This window comes from Anabrus simplex, chromosome 5 (assembly GCF_040414725.1).
Source record: "Anabrus simplex isolate iqAnaSimp1 chromosome 5, ASM4041472v1, whole genome shotgun sequence".
Lineage (NCBI taxonomy): Eukaryota > Metazoa > Arthropoda > Insecta > Orthoptera > Tettigoniidae > Anabrus > Anabrus simplex.
The window spans coordinates 102,990,648-103,014,955 of record NC_090269.1 but is presented as its reverse complement, the minus strand read 5'-3'; the positions used below and the strand labels follow the sequence as shown (position 1 = coordinate 103,014,955).

Genomic DNA, 24,308 nt, shown 5'->3' with positions numbered 1-24,308 from the left:
ATCGTGTAAGGTCTCTCAGCGGATTGTACGCTACTTTGGACATATAATGCGCTGAGATGGTAGTCTTCAAAAGCTGATTGTTGAGGGCAAAGCCCAGGGAACCAGACAACGAGGACAAGCACCAACGCGATGGATTGACATGGTGAATGGCCCCCTACAGTGTTCTGTCAGAGCAACCACATTGAAAGCTTTAGATAGGGAAGAATGGCGGAGTATGGTTCATCGGCTAGAAGGCTGAATATTATGATAGTCACGACGCCTCAGTCACGAGGCAAAACGAAGAAGAAGAAGAAGAAGAAGAATGTTATGAGGAATAATTATGATGATGATGATTATTGTTACATCGTAAATGAAGATAGAGATAATTTTAGCAATGAAATTAGGTCAATTCACGCAATTTGTGATAAAGAATAATTATAATTGGTTCTCAAACGTATGCTAATTCTTCAGGAAGCCTTATATAGTACCATTTACGATCCAAATAACGTGCTTATCTTAACAACCACGTATTTGATCATCGAAAATAATTCTACATAGCATGAATCTAGCCTATTTCTGTACGAATTCCTAACCCCAGATATTTTCATTCTGATAAGACAAGCTTAGAAGCTTATTTATTTGCATTATATATCATTGGTGACATTATCCATAACTGAAGGTTTATGGTGACTGATAGTCTTCTTACCAATCAGATTACTTAATATCTAGTTGAATTACATTGTATACTTGTCAGATGTGAGTAATAGCTGAATATCAGGTCATATATAATTACGGAATTGGCACTTAATTATTTTTTAAAGTAATGTTAATTTTTAATGAGCAACTCAACTAATAACAGTAATGATATTTTGGTTATTTTATTTTAAATAGTGGAATGACTTAAAGAGTTATCTTTTCTTCAATGCAAGTGGAATACAATATTGAGAACTTGGAAAAGTCTGAAACGTGAGATGTTAGAGTAGAACGCAGCCCGGAAGGCGGTTTGAAGAGGGTTGCGCAGTAACATTCGCGCGCTTTGTAGTATGACGTGCTTTCCGCTGAGCCAATAGAATCATTTCAGTAAGAGGTGCCTGTTTGTGCGGGTCACGAGTGAATATTTCGAGTATTATTTGTAAATATCATAATCAACGAATTTAGGGAACTATTTGCGTGTGTACGATAGATCCAGGAAGAGCAAAAAGACAAGTATTCCGTCGACAGGCGAAGGAAATAGTATTTAAAGTGTATTTGTATTTTGTAAGCATGCAGCAGCAGGCGTTCATAGGCAGAGAAGGTGAGGAACGCCATGTTGCCACGCTTCAAAAGAAGACAGCACTTGCGTGTGATATCGGCCTGCGAACAATACAGAGGATAAAACAAGCTTCGGAAATAAAAATAATGCGGTGTTCAGGACACCAGAGAAGAACCCTTAGAGGAAGAAGCCAGTGACGGTCCTCGATGATTTCAATAAAAATGTTCTGCGTACAACAATATTTGATATGTATAAAAACAGCGAATATCCTAAGGCATTGAAACTGGACCGTCCATTTACCTTCCTTAATATCTCGAAAATTTTCCTCAACACTTTGGGTTTTAATGTTAAAAATTAATTTGGACTTTTAGGAAATGTTTAAGCCCACGAAAAATATAGGTCATCGCTTTGGAATTCAAGATATAACTGGAAGGAAAAATGTTTACACATTCATGCTGTTATGCTTTCTGCACTTTGCCTTCATTTCTCTCAACTTCCATTTAACTTCTTTAATATCTCGAAAATTTCCCTCAACACTTTCTCGGGGTTTGATGTTAAAAATTAATTTGGACTTTCACAAAACTAGTAAGCCCGCAAAAAATATAGGTCGTCGCTTTGGAATTAAAGATATAACTGGATGAAAAATTTTTTACACATACATGCTGTTATGAGTAGGCAAATTGGTATCACTGCACCTCATACTTCTGTCTCTCTCTGCACAACGAAACCACCTTCCGGGCTGCGTTCTACTCCAGTGACATTCGAGAAAATGTTTTCTTTAACAAATAATATTCCTGATGACTGAATGTGTTAGCTACTGGCAAATGAGTTTATTGTACTGTGAATTGATTAGGGAATACTTAATTAAAGCAAATGAAAGTTATTAGAACCAGATTATGTGATGATGAATGAAAGATATAAAAGCGTGATTTTCATTTTATCTACATTTGAATCAGAGTAAATAGTTTACGTCTGACATTTTTCTATAGCTCCCAATCGAGATTGTAAATATTTTGAACATGTTTCTTCTTATTTATTTGGAGGTCTCTAATTTGAAAATACTTTGGAAGTAATTGATGAGATGCGACGTTAATTGATTATTATTTATTTCTTTACATGATATTCGAAATACTGAAACTATTTCAAGATTTTCTTTATTTTAATAAAATAGTATTGTATAAAACTTAATTATTCTTTCAATGACTTCCTAGGATTATTTAGTATTTAAGTGAATGTAGATTAGGAATTATGCCATGATATTCGGAAACGAACTGGATTCGCGACTAGGAGACGTCCGTTGCGTAGGTTTTGTTTATCAGGCAGTCTACCACGACGGTGTTTTATCTCGATACGGAACCCATAGCCCGGAAATTCGTCTGTATTTGGAAATTGATGTTGTGTTCGAGCTAGTCTGGATCTTACGCGACCCAACCTGGACGCGGGAACGGCGCAATACATGCAAAATATCCTCATTTTCCTGGTAGATTCTGTGAGAAGAAGAATACAGTATTTTGAAGTAATATGTATTCTTACTTACTTTCAGTATTAATACACTTTCAAGTATAGTGAGTGGTAATGAAGTGTAATGTGAATCATTTTAAGGACATATTCCTTGTTGAATTCTACATCGATTTAACCCAACTCATACCTTACTAGATGAGCCTAAAGTTGAGAGCTTTAGTCTATTTCTGTGATAGAAATATTGAAATAGGGAAATAATAGAGATGGCAGATTTTATTATTTTAAAATTAAAATATTTGCATTTTAAAAATTAAATTTAACATTTTCTAGCATTATTAATATTAGCACTTTATAGAGTTTCTACCATGGAAGTGATATTTTCGAATGGAGAGAGTTGAATGTTAAAATATCAATGTATCAACTGCTGGACTTTCTAGATTTTTCAGCATAAATTCAAGAAAATAACTAAAGAAACATGAAATTGAAATGAATTTTAACATTAACAAGTGTTTAAATTGATATGGACCTGCATACTCATAAAATACAATTTATCTACATGCATTTAGAAATTAGTACTCAAGGCAAAAGATACAAATTATTTCAGTTTTACTTTCAAGTATTGGAAAGGTATAAACAAATATCAAATCAAGTAATATATAGATAAATAGGAGGAAAAAGAAATGGGACACAACTCAATGAAGGGCCATCTTGACAGATCTCTAGTCTTGATGCAGGAAGTAAAGATCCAGCTTTCTTCTTATTCTACTGCTTCTTCATTTCAACCTTGTGTTAATATTTTGACAGTATTTCTTTTAAGACCTCAATTGTTTCCTTCCCATTTTTATCTCTTGTTAATTATTAACACATTTACAGTCACTGCATTGAACAGCTTTCACACCTATACCGACAGTTTGTCGTAATATCCCAGGCCCTCAAAATCAATCAACAACAATTTTTAATTTATTTTTCAGGAAACAAGTATCTAAATAGTTTTATATATTCTCTGTATACCAGGTATCTTGTGTAAAAGAATGTTGCACTACAGTAAAGGATAACAGATTACAGCCTGTTATAAAGAATTAGATAGGAGTAGTTTACATTCAAATAACAAAATGAACAATGGACTCTGGGAAGGTAAATAATGGCTTTTGCTGTAGTCAACAGAAGCTTGCTCTTAACACATTTGTGCATCACGAAAACTTCCCAGACTCATTTTATTGGTACAAAACAATGAGTAGTGTGTACTTGTAATGTAGAAGATACATATCCATCATGCACTCAATCAGGTGAATAGAAAACTATATTGTATCAATTTCTGTGACGTAATATATACAAGCTACAAATGTATAACTTGCAGACTGTGTGTATAAAGGAAACTGATCACTTAATCATACAAATATTCCTTGAAGACAGGAAAGAGAGAATACACCAATAAGAAAATATAAAGAGCAGTCGGAAAGAGAGATAAGAAAGAACTCTATACAGTCGCACATTGATGACTTCATGGATAGGCTTTCTCTTCATCCAAGCAACTCTTCCTGTTCTGTTTTTGACATAAATATGTCAAATATGTCGTCCAAAAATTTGTGTAATGTGACTCAACAAAATATGTGACAGAAGTGTAACCATAGCAACCATGCAGGCTATGGGTTATGGCTGGTTGCCACCTGACTTTAGCAGCCGTTGATGGATGGCCATGACTGGTTGACACATTGATGATCATTTGATTTTTTGCAGAGGGAAAAGTTCTCTTTCCCAAAAACTCATTTTTGATTCTTAGCTTTATCTGGAGGCTGGGTATTTATACCAATTAAGGGGAAAAATCTTCAGAGAAGAAATGAATTGATGAGAAAGGAGCCCATCTATGAAATGGCAGCATGTGTCAATATACTGGGTATTTAATTTTAGATTTGTCCTACAATGTCCTCTTGCTATTGTTTCTTTTACCCAGACTGGCCTGCTGTTATCTCTTCTTCATACATGCTCTTATTCTCATTCCTAGCTTCGAACTTTGACTTACAAACTACTTTTATATACAATAGCACTGCCGTACAGTTTATCATATTACAAATTAGAGATTAAACATGATGATTCATTACAAAGTAATTCCCACATTTTTAAGACACCTGTGAATTATTGTACAGATATGAAATATAGAAATTTGTTAAAAAACAAAAAAAGATCGAATTATGCGAGTTATTTTAATGGCCGGAGAAAAGTTGTCTGGCAGGACCGAATGGTATCCTCAGTATAAAATGAACAATATTAAACATAATGTACTGAACTTTTAAATCCTTGTTAGAATCAGTGTAATAAATACTAATATTAAAATGCCACAAATGATTATTATCTGCAGTTCCAGTAGTTGACTTTCATCATCCAACTCCCCTTCCTCAGTGACTGCAACATCAGTGTTGGATTTTGAGTTTTGTATTTCCTCTTGGTCGGGAAGAAATGAAATTTTGGTACATGGACACTCTCTTGCGATAAATCCATTTTACTTTTCGACTCTCTAACTTTCCCAATTGCTCTATGAAAACTTTTTTTCAACTAAGTAACTCTTGCAGTTAAAAACGCTAAATCTGTCTGGGTTATCTTCTCTCGCGTCATTCTCAGTAGCTCCTGTAACACCTCCTCCCACTTATATCTGTCTCTATATTCACTTGATATCCCTTTTCAAAAACAAGGAAAGCTTCTGAAAGACTATAAAATTTGTCAAAATCTAGGATGCATGAAGGTCGCATTGCCTGCCATCCAGACTATTGTACTTATCAACCGTTCACTGCCAATGCCTGGTCTCATATTATCAACTCAGCCGATCGTAATCACTTTGTACAGTGGACAGGAAGACCACGTTCGCACCACCACACACGCACAAACATGGTTCATCGCTGGCAACTCCACAAACTAAGTTTTCCAACTCGACAGAAATCCATGCTCTCCACGAAAGTGGTTCGTGAGACAACATACACAAGCTATCTTGGTTCGCAAACTTTGAAAGAGACCAAGTTCGTGGAACCATGTTTGTATGTGTATAGGGTGCTTAAGACACAAAAGAACACTTTGAAGTTCCATTGCCACCACTGCTTATTAATTGACGTATCTTTGTCTGCTGGATCATCTTCTGCAGCTATCTCTAATGACATTTTTAGAATTTCCTTTCCATGGTTAAACATTTTTAAACACAACTCTTCACAGTAAATTTCCTGCAGCAACAACAATAGCAGTGACAAAAATTTGCTTAAGTGCAACATTAATCCTCTAGCAAATGGAATACCTTCCTTAGTCCCCAAAATATTTGCATCCACCTTTACTTGTAACCTTTTGAGTAACCTAAGTATCTTCAAGGAAATTGCATACAAAAAAACTCTAGATTTAGAAAATACTATTGGAAGTTCTTTCCTTAGGACAAGATCTTCTTATGAATTAAATTAAAACCTTGTGAAGATTGAAATATAATGTAATTTTCACTACAAATTAAGAGATTCAGTTTACTACAATTTAAGCTGGTAATTAAGAATGGAGCTGTGAAACTGATACACAAAGAAAGAAAAAAGTACAAAGATAACTTAGAAGATGAATATTGAATTTTCACAACTGCGTTTTTATCGAAATCGGCTTTCAACCTATAAGGTCGTGTATTGCGTGCATAGTACATGTTGAAGAGATGTTTAGTACAGAATAAAAATGGTCAATCTGACACCAGAGGGATATAAACCCACAACCTCCCGATTTCGAGTGTGCACGTTCTCTACAGTGTGACGGCAGTAGTGCCAGACGTGTGGCTTAGATCCTTTCCAATAGAACAAATATGACCTAAGCCACCATAACTCAATTGGTAGAGTAACTGACACAAAATCGAGAGGTTGTGGGTTCGTATCCCACTGGTGTTAGATTGGCCATTTTTGTTCTGTACTTAAAATCTCTTCAACACGTACTATGCACATAATATATGACCTAATAGGTTGAAAGTAGATTTCGATTGATAATTTAGAAGAGCAAATAGTTTGCTGCAGATGCTTTCTGAATGAGCTATGGGCGAAACCTTCTGCCATATTGAAGATAGTGGAAGATAGCTCTGAGAAGGAAGTTGTTTTTGGACTAGAGGGACTTTATAACGAGTATTAGTATAATATTGAAACTATGAGAAAATATGGTAGTAAGACAGAATATAGAGACAGGTTAAGAGCAGGGGGAAAACTTACATTCAAATTGATCCTCATGCCACACCTCTTTTTTATGCACTCTATTTTCACAAATTTCTTAGTTGGTTTAAAAGGCTATTGATACAGAAATGGAGGAAAGAAATATGGGACTGACTCTTATTCCTCTCTATCCTTCCTCACGGACACTGCAGTGTTAACTATTACCAAATGACACAAAACACTTTCAATACAGCAAGCTCATTTCTGTGAAAGACACGACTGTGTTGGTATCAAAATATTTTATCTTGGCCAATTACAAATGGATCTGTTCTAATAAAATATTTCATATCTGTAATGAGCACAAATCTCTTCTCCTCCTCAACTGCTAATTGCACTTTCAAATTGTGAACAGGTTTGATTGTACTGATGCTTAACACTGGTTCTTTTTAGTGAATAAAAAAATATGCTGAAGGAAATCCCTATTTCTAGTACATAAATATGCTATACAAAGTAGCTTTGAGAGTAAAGTTAAACCAGATATATAACAGTCAAATTAATCAAGCCAAGCATATTTGGGACCATATTTATCCTCAAGAGAAATGGAGGTAATAGTTTTTGAAGGATCTATTTTGTTCCCCTTTACAGGTGCAGTCTTCATGTCACTCCTCTGTTTCTCAACAATTCCACCAAGTTTCTTGCTGAAGTACTTCTCTAAGTATAGGTCATGACCTGTTGGAAAACAGAAAAAAGTATATCTTAATATTTTATTAGGTTTTGTACTTAAGGACTGGGTTTTGTTGTGGAGGATTTAGGAACATGCGGTATTTCACAGGATTAGTCAGCCAGAATGTTCATCTCAAGTAACTTATAAACTGTTAAGAATATTAAAAATCTATTCGCACTTCTAGTAGTGTTACCAAGAGACTTGTAATCGAACTTGCAGTATTCTTCTGGAATGTCCGTATCTGCTGAGTTAATACAGAACTAACCTTGATTTTTTAAATGGAACTACACTGTTTGCTATACTTTAACTCGTGAGCAATTGAACTGGAAATACCTGGCTAGTGGCGTGCAGTAGTCCCTTTCACCTTGATGATGGCGGCAATGCGACGTGCTATGGACTCCACAAGACACCAGAAGCATTGGGGAGCCATACTAATCTATGATCACTGCACAGCCTCCCATAATCCACAAACATTGGTTGGAACAGGGTCGCTCTCGCCAGCATCCCTGACATGCTCGGTGGGATTGAGATCAGGGCTCCTCAGGGGCCAGGCAAACCTTTTCACACCCGTGACATGCTTATCGAACCAGTTAGCCACAATTTAGGAGTGATGGCTGTAATATTGTTTTGCTGCAGGTACAGATCACCTTCAAGGTGCTGGAGACGAACAAAGGGGGTGAACATGATCTGCCACCTTTTTCCTGTAACATTTGCTGGTGAGGAACGTTGTCAGATGTACTGGGACTCCTATTCATCCCAGGTGAACAGTCCCTGTACAAGGATACCATTACCACCAGCCTGACTGTAACCTTCTGGCAAGAGGGATCCATTGCCTCATGTGGTTGACAATGATGACACATTCATACCCTGCCACCGACATGCATCATCTGGTACCTTAACTCAGCTGTCCAGGCAATCTCTTTCCATGTTTTAAGAGTCCAATGGTGCTCTTACTTTCCTCATGTCAGTCATCATGCCTTGTGATAGATGTTGAGCAGATGTACCCTCATGGGACACCTGCTTCAGTATCCCAGGGTGAGGAGATGTTCCTGCTCACATGTTGTCATTTTCCAGCATTGAATTGGCACTGCTGCACTGTGACCCATCTATCTGCTCTTATGATCTGAGTTAGTCAACTGTGACTCCTGTTATCAGTGCATCAATGCGCTGTCTCAAATCTTACCCATCCTGTAGTCAGCTGTTACTCATGCAGCCCGTACAAGGTCTGACGTCCTTGCTATTACCTGCCATGCCCTCCTATTACATTCGCCAGGCCGAGCACAGTGCCACTTCCCCACTACAGTAGCTATCTCTAGTTCAATTGCTCACGAGTGTATAAATTCAAGGATGTAAGTATTTTCAAAGTCTGACATGTTCTCCAGAAAACAGAATGTATTCAAACTTGCTTCATTCACCAGCCATGGGCTGCCCTGTTCAAGTGAATCTCTAAACAGGAGGCCAAGGCACACGCTACTTATGAATCATGAACTGTTGACATGACCAAGTTTCTTCACCCTCTTCTGGCAGCTAGGCATTTGCTATAATGTGTTTGTAAATACACTAAAATAACTTTGTGTGATTTAAAACATGTCTTTTAACTAAAGTCACTGTATGCTTGAAATTAAACCAAAGTTGTATTTATTCGGTAAAAAAACTAAAGGTATAGAATAAGGAGGAGAATGATTAATGTTACGTGTTAGTATAATGCTGCTGTCACTTAAAAGCCATGGTATATCTTCATTTCCTTAACACTTTCAACACTACAATATTTTAACGTGGACCCTGGCAGGGAACTAGGTCTGCTTCCTGAAGTTGAATACGTTATTACACAAGAGCGTAACATAGTACATACCTGATTTTTGTATCATACGAAGGCGTTAGCCATCCAGAATGAAGATGTTAATCAGGAAGTACGTATCTAAAGTAATTTAATTATGCTAGTCTTATGAAAAACATAAAAATGTATGGAAAAATCTTTAACATTCAAGTTATACCAATAACCTGCTCAAACAATAAACATACATACATACATTATCATTATAGACTGTTATGCCTTTCAGCGTTCAGTCTGCAAGCCTCTGAGAATTTACGAAACGTCGCCACAATCCTCGATTTGCAACTAGTGTTGTGGCCTCATTTAGTTCTATACCTCTTATCTTTAAATCGTTAGAAACAGAGTCTGACCATCGTCGTCTTGGTCTCCCTCTACTTCTCTTACCCTCCATAACAGAGTCCATTATTCTCCTAGGTAACCTATCCTCCTCCATTCGCCTCACATGACCCCACCACCGAAGCCGGTTTATGCGTACAGCTTCATCCATCGAGTTCATTCCTAAATTAGCCTTTATCTCCTCATTCCGAGTTCCCTCCTGCCATTGTTCCCACCTGTTTGTACCAGCAATCATTCTTGCTACTTTCATGTCTGTTACTTCTAACTTATGAATAAGATATCCTGAGTCCACCCAGCTTTCGCTCCCGTTAAGCAAAGTTGGTCTGAAAACAGACCGATGTAAAGATAGTTTCGTCTGGGAGCTGACTTCCTTCTTACAGAATACTGCTGATCGCAACTGCGAGCTCACTGCATTAGCTTTACTACACCTTGATTCAATCTCGCTTACTATATTACCATCCTGGGAAAAAAACACAACCTAAGTACTTGAAATTATCGACCTGTTCTAGATTTGTATCACCAATCTGACATTCAATTCTGTTGAATTTCTTACCTACTGACATCAATTTAGTCTTCGAGAGGCTAATTTTCATACCAAACTCATTGCACCTATTTTCAAGTTCCAAGATGTTAGACTGCAGGCTTTCGGCACAGTCTGCCATTAAGACCAAGTCGTCAGCATAGGCCAAACTATTTACTACATTTCCACCTAACTGAATCCCTCCCTGCCATTTTATACCTTTCAGCATATGATCCATGTAAACTACAAACAGCAAAGGTGAAAGATTACAGCCTTGTCTAACTCCTGTAAGTACCCTGAACCAAGAACTCATTCTACCATCAATTCTCACTGAAGCCCAATTGTCAACATAAATGCCTTGGATTGATTTTAATAATCTACCTTTAATTCCATAGTCCCCCAGTATGGCGAACATATTTTCCCTCGGTACCCTGTCATATGCTTTCTCTAGATCTACGAAACATAAACACAACTGCCTATTCCTCTCGTAGCATTTTTCAGTTACCTGGCGCATACTGAAAATCTGATCCTGACAGCCTCTCTGTGGTCTGAAACCACACTGGTTTTCTTCCAACTTCCTCTCAACGACTGATCGCACCCTCCCTTCCAAGATGCCAGTGAATACTTTGCCTGGTATACTAATCAATGAGATACCTCGATAGTTGTTGCAATCCTTCCTGTTCCCTTGCTTATAGATAGGTGCAATTACTGCTTTTGTCCAATCTGAAGGTACCTTACCAACACTCCACGCTAATTTTACTACTCTATGAAGCCATTTCATCCCTGCCTTCCCACTATACTTCACCATTTCAGGTCTAATTTCATCTATTCCTGGTGCCTTATGACAATGGAGTTTATTTACCATCCTTTCCACTTCCTCAAGCATAATTTCACCAACATCATTTTCCTCCTCCCCATGAGCTTGGCTGTTTGCAACACCACCATGATGATTTCCTTTTACATTGAGAAGATGTTCAAAATATTCCCTCCACCTCTCCAGTGATTCCCTGGGATCTATTATGAGTTCACCTGAATTACTCAAAACACTGTTCATTTCCTTTTTCCCTCCCTTCCTAAGATTCTTTATTACTGTCCAGAAAGGTTTCCCTGCTGCTTGACCTAGCCTTTCCAGGTTATTACCAAAATCTTCCCATGACTTCTTTTTGGATTCAACAACTTCAAACAATAAAAATGAAACATTTAATGTAGCTACTTAAGCCACAATTAAACACAATGAAATTTGAAATACAAAATTTACCTATTTAGGAATAAATTGTTTTGGTATTGTAGCCCTGAAAACATTGGGCTATGCACAGTCCAACATTGCACTTCTTGCTCCTAGAATGAACGTCATTGGTGATAAAAGCTGCACCTTGATGGACACCCACTTGAATACTAAACACCTGAGGGACACTGGCAGCACAGTGGACAAAACTGGTGGTGTTGTTATAAAGGAGTTACATCCTGTGAACATAAGCCTCAAGAACAACACGGGAAAAAAGTGAGTACCAGATCAGTTCATGTGGCATCCGGTGGAATGCCTTTTCTAAGTCCAGAAATGCCGTGTGGACTGTTCTTTTATCCAAATGCCTTTCTATCAGCAGAGGGGTAGCATGGATCGCGTCAGTCATTCGGCAACCCTTCACCAACCCACACTGGTTTGATGAGATAGTGACGATGTTACGAATACAGACATCAGTCACACATGCAAGGATTTTCATGCTATGGCAGAGGAGACAGATAGGACAATAATTTGCACAAACAGTGACATTGTATTTTCGTTTCCAGATGGGTACTGTAATGCTGTTCTGCCAGATTGAAGGGGGTCTCATTTTTCTCAAGGCACTCATTAAGGCAATCATTTAGAAGTTCTGCACCTTGATGTCTCAACTTCTTCCAATTATCTTCTGGGATGCTGTTTGAATTAGTTGCCTTGCCATTTTTCATAGCACAGATAGCAACCATAACCTTGGCTGCTGCAAAGGGAGGAACTGCACACTATACAGGTTCTGCAAGTGGAACTGATGGATGCTCGAGCCCCTCATTCCAGACTGCATCAAAGTAATTACACCAGCAATTTAGAATGTCTGCATGTTTTCGCAGAAGACGTCCATGTTCATCTTTAATGTTCACGACATAGGCAACAATTTGTATACACCAATGGCATGATTTTGCTAACCTGTATATGTCTGTCTAGACATTTGTGAAGGTCGTGTAGATGTTCAGACTTAGCTAGATTGACATCAGCCCTAAAGTGGAGCCAATTCTTGTAGGCACTCTTCTGGAGTTCTGTGGCATGCTGGGCAATCTCATTACACCACCAACTCTGCTTGCCCACAAAATGCCTTTTTGATTTTGTTATGCTAAAAATTGCCTTAACATTAGTCTGGATTTGTGCTGTAACTTCATCCCTTGCAAAATTGTTCATAGGGAGTGAACCGAAGTTATCCAAGTTGTATTTCCTGGTTTGGTAGCTTCCACCATTTGATGCGTTCTGTGGTTGTGACGGGTCTGGAAAGCGAATGAAGATGAAAGTTAACATCGAGGATTAGGGGCTTATGTTCAGGAGCAATATTATCTGAAGGGATAACCTTGGAGTCCTTCACCAGACACATGTTATTTCTTTGCTCCATCCAGTGGTCAATTTGTCTTTTGACCTCCGCTGCTAAACATGACATGATCGTTTCTTAAAAGCAGTGTTCGCAACTGACAGATAGCCCACTTCACACACTAAAGCAAGTTCTCCAGCTTCATTGCACGTGCTATATCCGCATCCTCCATGAACTCGATGATAGCCAACATGGCATTTGAGCTCACTGTCAATTGATAGAGTGGATATAGGTCTCTAACTCAGACCAGAATTCATCTTGGTCTTCAGGCAGACAACCTAGTTTTGGTGCATAGCATGAGACAATACACAGAGCTGTTGAGTCAGTAATCACCTGCTCACTCATCAGGCAGTTAGAGATATAGTCAACCTCGGTAACATGTCTCACAGCCTATCATAAATGGAAACTGCAACACCATTTCATTTAGACGTTGTTCTGTAATATAAGACTTTGTACACTTAGGCGATCTCCCAGGCCTTTGCACCTTTCCATTTCATTTCTTAGATGCAGGCGACATCAGTTCATCATCGCTTGAGTGACTCAGCCAACTCTTGGCTCCTTCCTAATAATGTCTCAACAATGATAGTAGCAAATCATGTATTTTAACTCACTTATTTAGCCTGTATCAGTCTTTGAAGGTAGCCCTCAATTACTATCAGAGCATGTCACCTACAGGAGATGCCCTAGCTTCTACATGTTCATTGTGATAGAACTAATGCACATTGATGTGATGTTTAGATCTCGGACAACTTGTCCTCTTTCATCTAGTTTTGGAAATGGCACTAGAATGTCTGTGGTATACTCTAGTGGCAGATTAACTGCTAACCTTGGATGTCTGTACTACGCATCTTTCCAGTCCTTTCATGTAATTTGACTTAGCATGCTTGGTTGAGGTGAGTCTAAAGAATACAATTACTCACTTATGAAAAGGAACAATTTAATTTCTGTTTTAATCTGTAATTTATTTACTATCTATAGGAATTTACTGTCTATAGGAATTAGAGGAAGAGTTCCTTCCTTCAGTGCCCTAGCGCAGCTGTGGCAGGTGGGAGATTGTCCTGCCCCCAGCAACTCAAACACCACACGCAAGGCTATCCTCCACCACAAAAAACACAAAGTTTCCCATACACAGCTGATGCTGCCCACTCCCATTGGAGCTTCTGCATTCCAAAATTATTATCTTTAGCTGCTACCCTCATTCTTCAGAGGATTGGGGCATTTCCTCGTCCTCTTTTAAGTAAAATTGAAAGAATCAAACCTGAACTTTTTTTTTTTTTTTACTACAATTAGAAACATCTCTGATGGAATTCTTGCCTTAAACCAGTGATCCACAAAGTGGGGGAGGGGGGAGATTAATCTAGGGGGTGCGTCTAAGATTGGAAGTTTATGTGACAATTCAAACTTCATCTCATTTTTTAACAAGTACTATATTGCCATCCTCACATCCTCAGCACAGTAAGCCAGACAAGAAGATTTTCCACTCCTATTCAAAACTAATATACTTTAACGGAAGCATACTACCTTTCTTTGCCGGACGGTAGAGTTCTGGCCTTCTGAGCCCAACGTGGCAGATTCGATCCTGGCTAAGTCCGGTGGTATTTGAAGGTGCTCAAATACGTCAGCCTCATGTCAGTAGATTTACTGGCACGTAAAAGAACTCATGTGGGACAAAATTACGGCACTTTGGCATCTCCAAAAGTCATAAAAGTAGTTAGTGGGACATAAAAACCAATAGTATTATTGCTACCTTTCTTACCCTTTCATACTTCTTACCAGAAAGGCTGGCAATTACAACTTGCCAGCACAAGTTTGGAGATTAGGTGCTGTCACAAGTCTTTGATTACAGCAATTGCCCTAGCACCCTTTCAGATCAGAACCTACCACCAGTGGCGCCAACTTCCACCCATTGTAGCTTAATGACTATAAGCCACTTGGCAATGTTACCACCACTACCTCACTATGCTACGAGAATAGATTCTTCTTCCTCAGCCTGAAACTCATCAGTCAATGCAAAAACTGAGTGAATAGTATACTATGCTTTACATATGTATTTCTGTGCATTCTGAATAGGGGTAGTTAACCTATTTTAGTGGTAAATATATCATCATAATCCTGGACAAGTGGCTGATTCACAGTGGTATAAAGCGATCCTACCCCCTGTGGGTGGGGTACGCAGATGAAGAATACACCCACGGTATCCCCTGCCTGTCATAAGAGGAGACCAAGGGATGATTGAATTAGAACCATGAAACTACTTGTGATTAGTACCATCACGTGGGGAACACCTTGGGTCGCCTTTATTTGTGGGTAGTACCACTATATTAGGCAAACAATAGGTTTGTGATTAGTAGCAGCAGAGAGTGGTTTATTGTGGGTTTCCAGTACCTCTGATTAGTACCACTGTATGCGGGACATCACGGGCTTCGGTTGCCTGTGATTTGTACCATTATGTGAGAAACACCAAGGGTCTGGGCGTTGCCTGTAATTAGTACCACTATGAGCGACACATTGGTCTCCGTTGCCTGTGATTTGTACCCACTATGTGAGGAACACCACGGGATAGTACGAGTTCATGTGATTAGTACACGTATGTGAGGTGCACCATGGGTTTGCCTTGTCTATGAATGGCACCATTATGTGAGAAACACCGTACTGTAGGTATGCGTAACCTGTGTGATGTGTGAATACTACCATAACGTTTGGAATACCATGATTTTACGCTATTTTTGATTAGTACCGCAACTTGAGAAATACCATGGTTTCACTTTACTAGTGATAAATACCATTATGAGGGACCGTTAACCTGGATTTTGAACCCTTGTAGACAACAAGCATCATCGATTGAGGATTGTGCTTTGGAAGCAGTCCCGTGGTCAGTAATATAGTTTCTGGGAAGGTGAGGCATTCCAGGTCGGATCCACTGATTGTTTTAAATTCATATTCATCCATTCTTCATCATCACATTTTGAATTCTGATCAGTGGATGAATTTTGTACTTTTAAATTGTCATTGCATTTTGTCTCATTTTGTACCATTAGGGGCCGATGACCTCGATGTTAGGCCCCTTTAATCAACAAGCATCATCATCATCAATCCTGTGAAAATTATTCGTCGAGTGCTTGTTCTCCCATGAAAACACTGAATAAAGAGCAGTATGTGAATTTAGTTGTATGTTCACTTTCCACATTTGCTTCAGCTCTCGCTTCTCATTCATTCAAAAGTAAATCTTCCATTGACATGTTCAAAATGAAATTAAATTGCAGAATTGTAAACGTTGTCAAGATTGAACAAAATATAGTCTTTGTTCTACACATCCGCTCGATGTTCGTAAAATGTCCAGAATAAATAATAGCTTTCAATAATTTCAATTAAACACACACTAAGATTCAACTAAGTTTCCACTCATGGATTCAAATTAATCATATTCAAAGTAAAAACCTTGTTTATAAATCTTCATTCAAATCACTTCATCAATTGACCAAGATTTTAGAGTTCAAAAGAAAAATTAAATTCTCCAAATCACTTGTGTACAAGCCTAGAGTCAGTTTAAATCATTATAGATTAAACATAATTGCAAATCACATTTGCTTCAGAAATCCTACAGTCCAATAAAATATTAATAATTTTATATCACTTGCTTCAGAAATCATGAAGTCTAGTTAAATAAATTAAACATGGTTTTTAACTTGTACACTTATCGTAGAAAAAACCCTAAAGTTCAACTAAGTTGTTAAGGAATGACTTCAGATTACACTTACTTCAGCAAAAAAATATATATATCCTAAAGTTCATTTAAGAATGGTCTCCAATTATACTTACTTTGGAGAAAATCCTGAAGTTCAATTAAGAATGACCTACAGCTCTGTTAAATGACTTCCTACAATTTCAACAAGTAGTAGGATTGGAATTCACACGATCAAAAATAATTTTTTTATAGACCAGGCACTCTCACTTGATAAGCATACCACTAGAGTATTTAGAATGATTGAGTGCCTTTGCTGTAAGTCAGTTAATGTTTTAGTCAATTATTCACTCAAGAAAGATTGTAAAAATACACTTATATCACCTGAATTCAGCTATAGGAATGGTTGAAGTGCAGCTCCGCAACTTGGCGACTGGAACAGCCTGAGGTTGAACTCAGCACCAACAGCAGCGACCCATGTTCCATTCCTCGATGTTACCACGTCTTATCCTTCGAAGTTACCACGTATCATCCCTCGAAGTTACCACGTCTTATCCCTCAATGTTACCACGTATCTCCACCGATGTAGCCTGTCCCACGCTGGATATGATGTTTGAAGTAATGTGAGGTTACGACACTTCGCCATGATTTCCAGTGCTTATTAGAAAGAAATATAGACACACGGGAAAGTTCAGTTGGCACGATAATGCAAGACGTAGCACTGTCAATTAATAGTAATGAGCTGCATTTTACACTTTGACAAGTTTGAAAGCATAGTTCATACTTGCACTTTATAATGTAGCAGTTAATATGTGACTCGAAATAGCATAGTCTTTTATCACAGTCTGAGCTACACGTCAGGTCTCTGTGGAAATGTTCACAATAAAAATGAGATCACTTCTGAAGTCAAAAGCACAGTCTTTAACTTCACAGTTCGTATGATATGGAATTAGACACTAGGCACAGTTCAGAATATTCACAAATCATGTAGTAAGTTCCGCATGAGTATGAATGTCACAGTCTATGAAATTCATGCGTAAATTCAATTCACATGACTTCTACAACAGTCTCTAGAATTCTAGCATTCACTGCTTAAGAGGATTTTATGTGTGAATTCTCCTAACAAGGGTTCATATTTCCTGTTGTCAACATGAAATGTTCTTAATGTTCACTCCCTTTTCTTAACAATACTGTTCAAATATTCACAAAAATACATGAAAATGGACCACATTTAACACTTGGACAAGTTTGAAAGCATAGTTCATACTTGCTCTTTATAATGTAGCAGTTAATATGTGACTCAAAATAAGCATAGTCATTAATCACTGAGTATTCGATTAGAATAACACTTTAAATATTTCACAATAGTAATTACAGACGAAACACATGTCTCAAAATTCATGAATTTGTCAATAGTCGTAAGTTTAATTTATCGCGCACGTTTCTTCTAATATTCTTATCACCGTACGAGATTGCGACAGAGTTCAAACTAGCAAAGTCCATACAGCACTGTAAACTGGCAAATTTTACACTTGTATTCTGTGTTATACCTGAGTACACATTGAACATCACGAGTTCACTACTTGTTAAAGAAATTCATAAGTCTTGTACTATGAAACTCAATTTTCTAGTACTTTACAATATTCCACATGTTCACGACGCGGTTGAAGTTTCCAGTTATTGCGATCTTGCACAACGAAATTCAAAGTCTTACTACATGACTCACTTTTACTTCACGCAACGCGACGTAGCAGCATAACTTTCTTCCATGTTTGAGTTGCATATTTCAACTGAATATACCTCTTAAGTCTTTGACCTATATCTACCCCGCTGGGGCGGGTTCACTGTGTCAAGCGACAGACAAGTGGTTACGTATGACAAACTTCTACCTGCTATATCTTCCAAAATGGATGGATTAATTCCAAATTTTGATCATTATACTTTCAAAATATGGGCTCGACATTGGTGTAGCTCTCATTTTTGTATGTTAAGCCGTTCAAAAGTTACAGAAGAGTTTCTAGAGTTTTCCATAGGGGAAGTTGAGAACATGTGGTGCTGACTTCACTCGCCCTGTTTCCCTCTCTCGCTGTCTCTCTCACGCCTGCATGGAGCAGCGGAGACCAAAACTTTCTTTCGTGCAGCTGTTTCTGACGCTAAAGTTGAGCCATTCTTCAATTATTAAAGACTTAGAAAAATAATATGCCAGGGCCTATGCCTTCCTGGTACAATATATATAAACTATTGTGTAATGCTAATATCAGGTGCAATATGTGTCCGGATGTATAATAATAAAGATATGGGAAACTGCAAGAGAAAATATTTTTTTAGAAGGAAACTAGTAAGCAGTACATAAACCATATCAGATCACCATAAAATAACTAAATTACCAACCTAGCATATACAATACATGTATATGAATGTACATTCCTACCTGGATTAAGTCCAACGTTAGTGATAGTTGAACGGTCTGGCATACCAGGAATAGGTCCTATAGCAGACACTGCCCGACTGACTCCAACATTTGGATGATGAATGTTATGTTCCACCAGATCAGCTCCAACTAATTCCTCATATTCATCCATACGAATGGGAACCACCTTATCTATCAACTGCAATAAGAAATAGAATATCGTATGAGTTTTGTCATTCATCAAATCGCTAGAATAGATTATATCTAAACAGTTACTGTATTTCTCATAAACACCAGGGTAGAAATTCTCAGTAATTCATGGTTTGTCGGTTTAGAGATACTATGGTGTACGATAGGTAAAGGAATATACATGTTAAGGATACTGATGAAAACTATCAACCAGCCAGATAAGAACATGGTTGAAAGCAAATAGGGACATATACAGAAATATCAAGCCAATATCTTCAGAAGAATGGAAGAGTAGCTTCTAATATTTTAATGAATATGGACATAGAGAGGGCAAAGATAAAAGCAAAAAGAGGTGGTTATCTGATGTTGAACATAGATCAGGGCCTCTCAGGGTGCACTGCACGGCACAAGGTGCAAAAGACAACTTTGCTAGGTTGACCTGACCGGAGTGCAGACTTCCTCCACCACTCTCTCTCTTTCACTACACCTGTCTCCCTCTTCCTCACTTGCTCTACAGAGCTCCATCATCCGAGCACAGTTGAGCCGAGCTTAGCCAAATCGCCCCGAAACAAAATGCTGGACCAAACAGAGCTGAGTCGGGCCAATGCACGTTGCACAGAACCTCTGCACCTCAGTTTGCATACGTAAGATTTAGGGCGTTTGAGAGGACCTGACCTAAATACATCTCTGAACAGATCAGTATTCAGTGTCTAACCTTGAGTCCCTCAAGACTTAAAGTAGGAACATAGGAAACTAGACACAACAGTCCTGAGAAACATAATATATACTGTATGTGTAGGAAACAGATGAAGAGCAGTGACTTACCGTGTAAGTACATGTGGATAGAATACACATTAAAGAAACACGCGGGTCTAAAATTTTTTACTGTGGCCTTCACAGTGAAGGATAGAATAAGAATGATGGTAATCATTACTGACAAATTGACACTGTTGCAAGGTAAAGGCAGAGCGGAGATCGACGAGACAAGAGAATGGGAAAAAAAAGTAGTTATGTTAAGGCTTATTGCTCCAGTAGACCTGAGCATCAGTTAATTTTTCAGGACAAGAGGGGGGAGATATTTTTAAAGGATTTTAACCTTAAAAGAATCATCAAATGTAATTTGATGGAGACAGGTGTAAATGGAAACAGGAGGATCCATGGTATGGGTTTTAGCAGGAAATGTGGCGGGCAAAAATATTTGTTTGGCCGGAGTGTTGGTAGTAAGCCAAAGTAGAAAGCAGGGTAGAATCTACATTGAAGCTGGTGGATGATGTTTGATGAAGTGTGGTGCAGAGAACATAAGTCAACCAAGACAGATTGATATTAAAGATATAAAAGAAACCAAGTGGTATTCTGCTCAGAGTACCATACGAATAATGAACTCCTTGAGGTTAGATTAGAATACCATACGCTGATTTTAGCCATTCAGAAGCACTTACAAGAGGACGAAGCTCTTTCTATGTTGTTCTTCATCACTTTCTTCAGTATTTGATGATAGGATATCTGCTTTATGTTTACAGGTCATCTTGAAGAGCAGTTTCATTTGTTTGAATCCATGGCCACAACAAGCATAATAAATGGTATTTCAGTCTTTCAACGCCATGGCTCAGTGGCAGTTATGGCTGTTTTTGCAGCCACTTTCTATGTTTTTATATGGGAGATTGTACTTGAATATATACCAATTAAGTGCTAATTTTTCAGGCCAACTTCAAAATTAAATCATGTGTTACAGAAAGTTTTAAAAAATCATCTCTGAGTGAAGGAGGAAACCAAATCAAGTTTGTTGTTTTAGCTACAGACAAATTTGTATGTGTTAAACTTTAAAATTTTGGAGAGTAGGTCACTCAAACACCAAACCTTATTGTATTTTATTACTTTCAGAGGAGATTTGTTTTTCTTTTCTCATTCAGCCCAGTTAAGTGAATCCTTATAAACTACCTCCTCTCATATAGGCTCTACATACTCCATTTTATATGTATTTGCTGATTTCAGAACTCTCTTAATTCCTGTACATGCAGGTACAAAGGTTGATCTTACCCACAGCAGAATAATATTGCTTGCTATGCCCCACACTAACAAGCAGAGTGCAGATAGAGACTGAACTCCCAACATGTACCAGCCACCACCTGAAACATAAACAAATCTTTTGTATAGGAAATACAGCACATCTGTTACCAATAGAGCATTCAGGGCAGGATCAATTTATGATGCGTTTAGTTTCTCCATCCTACAAGTATCTGGAGCAAATTCAAATAAGGGGTGAAATTTTAATAATGTACCTGATGATGATAATGATAACAAGTACGTTCTTGTCATGCATTATTCTATCTCAGTCCTTTTGAAGAAATGACATATGTCCCATTCCTTCATATTTGTTGATGATGATGATGATGATGATGATGATGATGATGATGATGATGGTGATGATGAAGTTATATTCTGTTCTAAGTAAAAATTGCTTGTCTAATGAAGTCATGCCCTTGCTGTTTCATGTGATGCTCATAATATAATTTTATCTGATTTTATTGGTAATCCAAGTATTTTGCATTTTCCAGTCTTACAGTGTTCTCTTCCAATCAACAATCACTCATCAATGATCTGCATTTAAGGTTATCAACCAGGTGGCAGATTCCCTATCAGTTGTTTGCCTAGCCTTTTCTTAAGTGTTTTCAAAGAACTTATCCTTTGATAAATTATTCCAATCCCTTGCTCCTCATCCTATAAATGAATATTTTAACATCATGTTTCCTACTTTTAAAGGCACCACTCAAGCTTATTTGTCTACTAATGTCATAACACGCTATCTCTCCACCGACAGCTCAGAACATACCACTTAGCTGAGCATCTCGTCTCCTTACTTCCAAGTCTTCCCAGCCCAAAGTTTGTAACATTTTTGTAATACTACAATTTAGTGTCTCCGATAATCATGCTGCTTTCCTTTGGATCTTTTCCAGTTCTTGTATCAAATAGTCCTGGTGTGGGTCCTATACACTGGAACCATACTCTAATTGGGGTCTTACCAGAGACTTATATGCCCTTTCCTTTACATTATTATTACAACCCCTAAATACTCTCATAATATGAAGAGATCTGTAACCTTTATTTACAACCTTTTTAATGTGATTACCCCAATGAAGACCTTCCCTTATACTGTATTAACAACTACCGTAGGTACTTACAATTTTTAATTTCGTGTGGCTATTTCTAGCCGGGTGCAGCCCTTATAAGGCAGACCCTCCGATGAGGGTGGGCGGCATCTGCCATGTGTAGATAACTGTGTGTTATTGTGGTGGAGGATAGTGTTATGTGTGGTGTGTGAGTTGCAGGGATGTTGGGGACCGCACAAACACCCAGCCCCCGAGCCACTGGAATTAACCACTGAAGGTTAAAATCCCCGACCCGGCCGGGACCCTCTGAACCGAAGGCCAGTACGCTGACTGTTCAGCCAACAAGTCGGATGGTATTTACAATGATCCCCATGAACTAACTTCACGCCATCAACACAGTAATTACAACTGAGAGGACTTGGTGAAACTTACAACCTGACTGTTTACCCCGTTTACCATTCTCTACTGTTCATCTTTTTTGGATCTTTCTGCAGTTGCTCACAATCTTGTAACTTATGAATTACTTTACACAGAAAGCCTGATTCCAGTCAGTGGCGTATGATTGGTTTAGTGCAGTCAATAGCCAACGGAGAAGCCTGCTGTGTTGTCAAGGCTGCTTCACAAGCTACTGCCTTGGCCTTTGCTACTGTCAATGCTCAGTGGGGAAGGTAGCCTAAGTATTAGCAAATTAAAGTCCGCCTTTGTGGCCAAATGGATAGAATACTTGCCTTTGGTCCGATGACCCCGGTTCAATTTTCAGAATCAACCCCCTCATATTGTTAATTCCCCTGTCTTGGGGCCGGATTTGTGACGTCTTTGCCATTCATTTAATCCTCATTAGGTCACGACCAAGCCTATACGGATGCCATGCACCATTATAATTTTTTTGTTTTTTTTGTTTTACATCGCACCGACACAGTTAGGTCTTATGGCGACGATGGGATAGGAAAGGCCTAGGAATAGGAAGGAAGCGGCCGTGGCCTTAATTAAGGTACAGCCCCAGCATTTGCCTGGTGTGAAAATGGGAAACCATGGAAAACCATCTTCAGGGCTGCCAACAGTGGGGTTCGAACCTACTATCTCCTGAATACTGGATACTAGCCGAACTTAAGCGACTGCAGCTATCGAGCTCAGGGGGATTATTATTATTATTATTATTATTATTATTATTATTATTATTATTATTATTATTATTATTATTACCGGTACTATTAAATAAAAATGTTGAATTTTGCAACGGGCATACCCATCGTTCACTGGTTAATTAGCTTCCTCGGGAGATCAGTGGTGGTGTCCGACCCATGATCAAGGAGTAAACAGAAGTGAAATACCAGCACTCTGTTATCTATGTAATTAAGTGAGGTGAGGAAGTATATGCGATGAGTAACGCATGGTTGATAGTTAGCAGTGGCGATCTAACGAACCGAAGCCTAGCACACCTCTTCTCTCCGGTCACCGCTCCTATGTGATATACAGCAGCAAGCCATGACCGTCGAGTCGCGTGGAAAGGGACGAGAGTCTGGGCTGCAATATCAGTTTCCGATACCTTGCTCTCAGAAATACGTGCAACGTTTTTTTCTAAATGCTTTGAAGTTTTTAATATGGAACAACGTGTCAGATGCTTACATTATAATGTGCTTTAGACTCCCATCATTCTCAATTGAGATTTGGGCTTCACCGATAGCCTTGGTAACCCTCGGTATACGCCACTGATTCCAGTTCTTTACTCATATAATTTATACATATTAGGTAACATAAAGGTAAAAATAAACTGCCTTGTAGATCCCTCTCACTCCCCCCACTCCCCACCTCACTTCTTAATAATTATGGAATCAAATAATGCCTCACCTGCTCTAATATCACTCTTTTATTCAGTCCATTAGCCCTCATTTTCATCATTAGTGTCCCATGATCAGCCCTATGAAAAGCCTTGGATAGGTCAGTAGTAATAGGGATCATAAACCTTGAACAGAATACACCAATTATTATATTAACCATGAGAACCACAGATAATTGCAAGCTACCACTGCTTAACAACAAGGAGACTGAGTGAGTTTGCT

The 24,308-nt window shown here is 38.3% G+C and overlaps 1 protein-coding gene across 1 annotated transcript in view; it reads right to left on the bottom strand.

Moving 5' to 3' along the window:
* Positions 1-7,390: 7,390 nt before the first annotated feature.
* The window catches only part of LOC136874381 (putative ammonium transporter 3), a 146,302-nt gene continuing 129,384 nt past the window's right edge, over positions 7,391-24,308 (bottom strand). The window contains exons 8-10 of the mRNA XM_067148017.2: positions 21,179-21,267; positions 18,974-19,151; positions 7,391-7,566 (exon numbers count right to left, since the gene is read on the bottom strand). Coding sequence (XP_067004118.2) covers positions 7,391-7,566; positions 18,974-19,151; positions 21,179-21,267 — 443 coding nt within the window. The remainder of the gene's footprint in view (positions 7,567-18,973; positions 19,152-21,178; positions 21,268-24,308) is intronic.